At 35.8% G+C, this 8,318-nt stretch overlaps 1 protein-coding gene and 1 pseudogene across 3 annotated transcripts; one reads left to right on the forward strand and one right to left on the reverse strand.

Annotated features, from left to right (window-relative positions):
- Positions 1-1,160: 1,160 nt before the first annotated feature.
- On the reverse strand, positions 1,161-5,372 carry LOC113095442 (retinol dehydrogenase 8-like). Of its 3 annotated transcripts, none has more exons than XM_026260975.1 (7): positions 5,288-5,372; positions 4,631-4,764; positions 3,811-3,972; positions 3,050-3,229; positions 2,849-2,942; positions 1,986-2,169; positions 1,161-1,895 (listed from the first exon to the last, which is right to left on the reverse strand). In XM_026260975.1, the coding sequence occupies exons 2-7, from the start codon at positions 4,725-4,727 to the stop codon at positions 1,686-1,688; spliced, it is 927 nt and encodes a 308-aa protein (XP_026116760.1). In that variant the 5' UTR covers positions 4,728-4,764; positions 5,288-5,372; the 3' UTR covers positions 1,161-1,685. The 3 variants fall into 3 exon arrangements, with proteins under 3 accessions (XP_026116760.1, XP_026116761.1, XP_026116759.1); XM_026260976.1 differs by having other exon boundaries at positions 5,301-5,331; XM_026260974.1 differs by having other exon boundaries at positions 4,631-5,332.
- LOC113095437 (repressor of yield of DENV protein homolog) lies at positions 5,229-7,139 on the forward strand (annotated as a pseudogene).
- Positions 7,140-8,318: the final 1,179 nt, after the last annotated feature.

Genomic DNA, 8,318 nt, shown 5'->3' on the forward strand with positions numbered 1-8,318 from the left:
ATGCGTTTTTATAAGAAAAAGAACCATATTAAAAAGATAATAATCACTTTAATCTAGCATGTGCTCACTGTTGTACAGCAGCTCCAGGGGGATGATGAATGATGCCCGGCTTTCCCCTTGCCTCAGAAGTGACAAACGCAGAAGTGCAGGAGAGAGATCAAAACCGACAGCTTGTGATGAAACGTGGCAAACTTAGACCTTCCCTGACTTCTGAGGTTGTCAACAGCCCTATTCGGACAGTAATTGTCTCTCATGTGCATGTCTGTATTTACATGGCAACTCATGGATTTGGTTGGCGATTGTTTTTCACAGTGCATAAACTAATCTCCAATTTCATTACATCCAATCATTTCTCCCACTTTCTGTTATGGAGCAGTGATGAAATATTGTTTTTATAAATAGCCTACTTATCAGCATTTTTAAACATGTCCCCCTTAGCATGCAAATTAGTTAAATGCTGTATGGTGTTCGGCAGTGGTAAAATAAAAAATTAAAATGGTATTTTCAATAGCTGTGGATTCGGACGACAAATTAAATTACATGATTTTGGTAAAATAGTATTTTGCCGGGGATTTTTACACTAAAATCATCGACTAACCTATGTAAATGTTAAAAATTGCTATTCCTATGAGAAGCAATTGAATTCCAAATCTTTGGAAGAATTATTTTTATGTTGAGGACATTTTTGGAAAGTCAGCGTGACATTTACACACACTCCACTTCCGTAACACAATAAACGAATGCTTATATTTCAAATGTTTAAAACATCCTGCCTAAAAGATGAATGTGTCTTGCAAAAAAAGGGTTAATTCAAAATAGTCTCACATAGCATATAGCTATGGTCCTCATCTCAAATACATTCAGAATAAAACTATCATGGTTTCATTTCAATTACCTTATCTGTTGTCGTGATGCCGGTGAGCTGCAGAACTCGTGCAAACATATTTACATCGCAATGATCAGATACTTTCTTAGCTTCTGCTTTCTCACTTCTGCCATTTTGTTGTTTATTTTGAGAGTAAAACCTGTGAGACAGAACAAGCAAATCCCAGCAGCTGCAGTAGCATGATTGTGGGAGCTGCTGTTTGCATAAACTATATTATCAGCCCACATTTACATATTAATCTAAACCATGCTCTTAGTAGCATGAACAACATCTATGTTTGGTAGCCAATTTATTTCCAACATTATTTTACTTCTAAGCAAAGAACTAAAAAAAGAACTTCATGAGTATATTGGGCACTGAATCACCTTAAGTCTCTTGTACATGTGCACTAGGGCAAGCACAAGCATTTAAGTTGATGGCTGCCGTTCACTTAATGTCCCCGCTAATAAGAAGGGTTTCTGAAATCTAAATACAGCTCCTTGACTGGTAAAAAAAAACATTACAACATGAAAAGGACACTAGAGCTGTTACACTGCAGTTTGCATCCAAACATTATGTACTTCATGTATTCATGATTATTACAGTTGTCTTGAGGTTAAAGATAGAACACTGCTTCAGGATCCAGACTTTACATTAGACATCAAATTGCAACCCGTCCTAATAGTAAACCTGTTGCTATGCTATCGGTTTTTGCTGCATTTTATTATTTGCATTGAGCACTGACCCATTTTTGGGGCATAAAACTGTCTCTGAAATGCTTTTGTAAAGTTTTTCCTCATCAGAATCAATGGAGAGCTTTTTAGGCAGCACCCATTCTCCTGTGAAGTATGCGTAGTATACTCAGACTAGCATTGAACATATGGTCATGCTGGAAGATCATTTTATAGAATGCATCTAAGGGTAGATGCCCAGTAGGATCAGCATGCTTCATGGCAGTCAGTGGCCTGTACAAACGATTGGTCTGATGACGAAATGGAGGGTTTTTGGACACAATTAGCTGGAGAGTTTTCTGTAAGAAAAAAAATTATAAAAAAAGAGACATTTCTCTGTTAAACATTGAGCCTTAACAAATAAAAGAACAGTCCATCCACTCACTAACCTCTGCCACTTCCTTAGGTGTCTGGCCGACTGAGTAAAAAACTTCATGTGAATATTTCAGGTAGATCTGACGGAAGATGCGAGCGGTCTCCTCGTCAGTCTCTGAGAGATCCATCTTCTCTGCCTCTTCATACACTTTCTTCTCAAACTCAGTTACAACTGGGCCTGGCTCCACTAACGTCATCCTTGTGAGATATGTATAGAAGCCATACTTAAAATGCATGAATTGGATCATTTATGGATCGTAAATGATCCATGGTTTATGGATCATTAACATAATATAATGCACTTAAAAAAAATACTGTATACAGTTTCAGAAAAGACAACGTTATTTAGCAACTTTGTGGTTGTTGCATGTTTACCCTTGTTAAAAAAAGTACACTATAGCATACTTGTAAATTGAGTTTTTATTATAAAAATAATATGCTTAAGTGTGAACTGAATGTAATGTTTTCGGACACTTAATTGAATGTAATATAAACTTTACATGTAATTTCAAACAATACACTACAATTAAAATTTTAATGAAGTACTATATATGTGCTTTAGTCTGTTAGTCAACACAACAATTAATTTAATTCTTTAAAGCATGACAAAAGACTTAATACTTTTAATTTGACATTATTACAAAGTGCACATTTTAAAAGTGTACTTAAATGTGTTAAGATACAGCTAAGAAAGTGTTTTTTCTTTAAGTATTTTATATTCACTTAAGTGGCCTTTTATTTGATTAATGTTATATTACCTGCACACTAGAATGGAACATTCACTAAAAATCACTTTGGGACCAGCTGATCAAAAGTGAATTTACCTCAACCTAACCCTTTTTATCAGTTTGCTAAATCTGTTTTATTGTGTACTCACTTGACATTGAACTTCATAGCTTGCACGGCAAGACTCTCACAAAACCCCTCTACAGCAAATTTAGAGGCAGCATAGACATCATTGAAAAGTAGTCCTGAAAAAAAAAGTCCTCTAAATATATATATATATATATATATATATATATGATTCTTTCAGTTGTGAATGTATAGGGTTTATAATAAACGAGTTATGTGGTATTACCCTGGATTCCCAGGACGCTGCCCATCACTATGATGTGTCCACTCTGACGCCGCTTCATGTCAGGAAGCAGTTCCTTTACCAGTCTCACCAGCCCAAAGAAGTTAGTGTTAAAGAGTTCCTGCATAGCACTTACATTCTGACACTCCAAAGGACCAATCATACCCACACCGGCATTATTCACTACAAAACAGTGCAGAAGAGTCTAAATCAAACAGTATGAATTATCTCATCAGAAACAAAGGGCAAATGTGTGTACGAATCTGTAAGATATTCATATTACAGTGTAAACTACTTCAGTGATTTTAATGGATATTTTTGAAAGTGCACCAACAAGAACAAGTTCTCTGCTCTCCTTCTGTACAATGAAAGTGTTATGATTAGAAGTCTAACGCAGTGTTTTTATTCACATTAAATATGAACTCAGTCCTATTAAAAATGTTATGGCATGACACCCATATCTATTAAGTAAACTGACAGGTTTTTTTATGCACAGTTAATAGATTACATTATTAGGTTACTTTGACCACCCCCCATATAGATCAACATAAAGGTGAGATGCTAAATATTTCATAATTCAGTTAATGCGTTTGGGAATGTTTAGAATAAAAGGAAAAAATACAAATAAAACATAAGTGCTGTTGTGGCTGCTGTGTGTCACAAAAATGTACTATTACTATTGAAAAGCTTTTAGTCAAGTCAAAAGACTCATTCAAATTTTGGTTATAGTGCTATGAAGCTGCATTGCTCAGAAACATAGATACCCAACACATCCACTTGTCGATCTGATAAGCTGTTGACACACTCTCTGATGGAGTCCTCACAGGTGGCATCCAGCTGTCGGATCTCCAGCGATCTGTTGAGGGATTTTCCAGCTGCTCTCTCCAGAGCTTCTCTCTTATCCAGGTCCCTCATAGTGGCCACAACTAACTCAGGCACAATCAATAGTAAGACTTAAAACTTAAAAAATATTGGTACCTCATATTACACTTACCAGTTCATTATCTAATGTACTTTCTGTAAGAATATTGCTCCATCCTTATGAATAACCATACAGGAGCAAATGAGTGATACAGCATTAACATATGATTAACTAACAACAAACTTCACTTAACCACTTAGTAGCCTAAGTAATACCACTCAGTTAATCGCAAAAAGGTTTTTTTTTTTTTTTTTTTTTTGGCTAATGACTCAAAATGTTCCAGTATGATACAGTGTTAAGTTCAGAGGAAAAGCAGAAAATTGACCATAGGAGTAAGTTGCAAAGAAAACTGCAATTTAATATCAGTTTCCTTTGAAATTGTACATAGTCTGTTATTTTTTTAAAAATGATACAAATAAAATAAAATGCACTAATTATAAACATATTATTATGCACTGATTCTGTAAATGGTTAAATGTTAATGTCAAAATTAAATTAAGTAGTTACTACAATGTTAATATTGTATTACTTCTTTGTTCCCTTGCTAGTTATTTATCACTGAAGGAACACTATTAGAACTGTTCCTTTAAAATGTTGTTATATACACATGCATATTTATAAAATTCTAAGAGGCGTTTTACATTCATATGCAGTCTTCTTACCTTTGAAGCGCCTTAATTTATCTTTTGCGAGACGGACAGCCAACGCCAAACCAATTCCAGAGGAGCATCCTGTCACCAAAACCTTTCGTGTCCCCATATCTTTCTCTCAAGGATTAATTTCTAATCTGAAATCACTTACAGAGCATTAAACTTTAGTAGCACTATATTTGCCATAGCTGATGATCATCATCTTTTGGTGCGTTATATCTCAGTTACACATATAGCCATACTTATGTAAATATATTACAACACATAACAGCAGTGCAACGTACATTTACAAGCTCTTAAAAATACAGAAATCAGTAAGCACACTGTAACAAGAGCCCTGAATTAAAGTTTCCCATTTTTCGTGCTAGTTGAACATTTAAAGGTAACATAAAATTAGAATTTAGAAAGGTTTCTGGACTGAGGATTAAATCTTAATCAGATTTTCTCATCACGAGGATTAAATCTTAATCAGATTTTCTCATCACGGGAGCGCGCCTCATGACTTTGTTTTTAACTGATCTGTAGAGATTTGATACATTTCAAATCTAAAACCGCATGACGACAAGTTTTATGTTTTATAAAGGTCGTCACGTTTTAATAAGCGTTAAAAATGACAGTGACGACAGTTGCACTGCGTGAAAACAAACATAAGATACAAAAGCACACAACCTGTTTGACAGACCTCTTGTCATCCATAAACTCCTTTCAGTCGGAACGCACGAGTTCTGCGCGCGAGCGGCACTGTGAAAACAAGTCACGTGCAGAGCTGCGTTCAGAGAACCCTGGGATTTGAAGTCATTGAATGTATAACAACAAAAACAAAAATACTACTAATACTACTACTAATAATAATAGGCTAGTAATAACAAATATTATTATGATTATCATCATCATCAGGCATATAGAACAAAATATATATCATAAACTATTTTGAAGCTGTATGCTTTGCTGACACATCAATTTAAATGAAGTGTTTATTGAAAATGACATTTGGAAATCATTAAATAAAATACATTTCAGCTACTATAAAAAATGCACGTCTTATTTATATATAGAGCAGGACGAGGAAGACAAGTCCGCTTTGAATGATGACCCTGTAGTTAAGGTATGGTGCAGGTGACTTTAAGCAGTTTATGTACATTTATGGAAAGAGCAGGTGTAGCTACAGTATTTTGTAGCAAAAAAAGTATTAATGGGACATGGAAGTCACAGTTTAAATTTATGAATGACATTGCATTAGTTCACAAAACAACAATGATTAAGCATTGAAAGAAAGCCATTTGTTATCTAATGCAATGAAATTAAGTGTGATTGGGTCACTGTATAATTCAGTTTTATTCATTAACACATTCTCTGCACTTATATAGAATGTGGTTATGGAACGCAAAGCTGATGAAAAACAACAGGTAACATCACAACCATCTCCTAACAACCTGCAAACATTATTTGTTATGTTACATGATCTCTGTAAAATGAAAGTACCAGTTACCGCAGTCTACTTTACAGTTTTTAATTGTATAATGGAGATAGTCATTAAAAATTTCTAGGAAGAAAAAGCTGCCAAGTCATCTGGATCCAGTGGTGCCAGTCAGTTAGCACAAGTAAGAAGGAGTTTCCCTCTTTGGATTTGGATTTACAGGATCAATAAAACATCATGTTACACCATAGTCTTATTGCATCACTCCTGTCCCACTTCAGGCACCAGCCAAGAAAAAAACCCAATGATGATACTGATATAGCGGTTAGTTGCATTAAGCTGTTTACTTGAATTATCAATTGCACTAAGGCTAATACTGAAGAACTGTATGTGGACTATAAGCAATGTGAACTAACATGCACAGACATGCTTGCAGGAGCTCGGGGTGCATCTATGAGTTCTGCCACTAACAGAGGAGAACAAACTAATGTTTGACCAGGCTCAGGCAAACCAGATCCCTTCTGTCATACATCAGTTATCCTGCGAGTCATGTGACAGGGACTGGTGGCGACGAGTGCCTCAGAGGAAAAGGGTATGATGTCTGACCACACCTTACAAGATAAAATCACATTCACTCTGTGCTTTTCCCAGATTTAGCAGTCATCTTTGTGCTTTTGACTTATCAAAGTTATATCGATGCAAAAATAAGTATGACCCTGTGCCAGCCAACAAAATGTAGGGTATAGCAGAGTTTAACTGTCCAAACTGCTTGCGGACCTTCAAGTAAGACATTATGTATGCTGTACTGTATTGCTGTTCTTTAGTTTTTAATGAGAGTCATGGCATTTTTTTTCTCTTCTGCGTATGACAAGGAGTATTGTAGTAACATATGTTTCTGGTAGGGGTTTTGGTCGGATGGATGGATGTTCTCCTTGTTATGGCTGTCGCTCAGCCATTTTCCCCACAAAGATTCTATCACCAATGAAGAGTAAGATGTCTAGAAGCAGAAATCAGCACAGCTGCCTTGCTGAAGACTGTTATAATCGAATGGGTAAATTGATGCTGTTTGACACAATGACCACTAGAGGTTTTGCACAATCTTAAAGTGTTACAGTAGGCCTTAAGTGTATACAGTATTCAGAGCACGAATATCAATCAATTAAAGTAATGTTAAAATATGTTAACTTCCTGCAACACTGCAGACCACTGTATTTTTTGTATTCCTCAATAGGTGGCCACATCCAGCCAGCAAAAGAAAAATGTTTGGTCCGCGCTAATTTCAAATAAAGCGGCAATCAATGACGCTTTCTGCACTGGGCATGACAAATTGTCAACAGAAAACTGCTGAATCATTCAGTTTTTTGATGTGCTGACACAAAGTTCAAATGATTTGCAGTGCTTTGCCGTGTCCAATGTAGAGATACGATGTGACAGCAAAAACATGGCGAGTGTTAAGTAAAGAAAGTGGACACTGAAAATAGATTATTCAAATGTGAATGGACTGAACAGTTTTGTGTGAGTGAGTGATACCATCTTTGTTATGAATGTTGGTTCGCAGTGAGTTCACCGTTTTAACGCAAGTTTGCCTTAGCATAACTTATTTTCAAGATCTGAGGTAAAATATCTATTGTTGCTTTTATTATGGCTCATGCAAAATAATATTCAAACTCACATTAGACACTTTTAACACTGACTAAAACACATAGTCATTTCTTAAAATTATCACTGTCATATTTTGTTCGTGTTCCTAGCGCGACGATGCAGAAAATAAAAAACATTTCTAAAACATAATTCCGTGTAACTTATTGTAACGTGTCGCTGTCACAGGTGGTAAGGACAAAAACTACATCGAAAAGATACTTTTTATCGCATCACGGCATGTCCTGTTGATACACACGGTGTCAGTCTGACAGTCCTCTGGTGTTTTTCTTTACAAATCCTCATGTTGTGCTTCTAATTCGTGACCGGTGTTTTGTTTTGTTCTCTCACCACACTCATCACGAACCATGCAGCACTGACGAACTACAACATCCACCTGCATGTCTTCCGGTTCCCCACACTTTTTTTCACATCTTCTGAACAGTTGACAACAAACACCCACTTACCCCATTGAAAAGGCTTGGAAGAGCAAGGAATTTTTTTTTATTTAACCTCAAATGGATTATTCTGAAAGAGGAAAGTCACATACACCTAGGATACTTTGAGGGTGAGTAGAAGATGGGCGAATTTTCATTCTCGGGTGAGCTAACCCTTTAATGCTAGTTAACATTTTATATTATACAT

Source organism: Carassius auratus, unplaced genomic scaffold (assembly GCF_003368295.1).
Source record: "Carassius auratus strain Wakin unplaced genomic scaffold, ASM336829v1 scaf_tig00215723, whole genome shotgun sequence".
Lineage (NCBI taxonomy): Eukaryota > Metazoa > Chordata > Actinopteri > Cypriniformes > Cyprinidae > Carassius > Carassius auratus.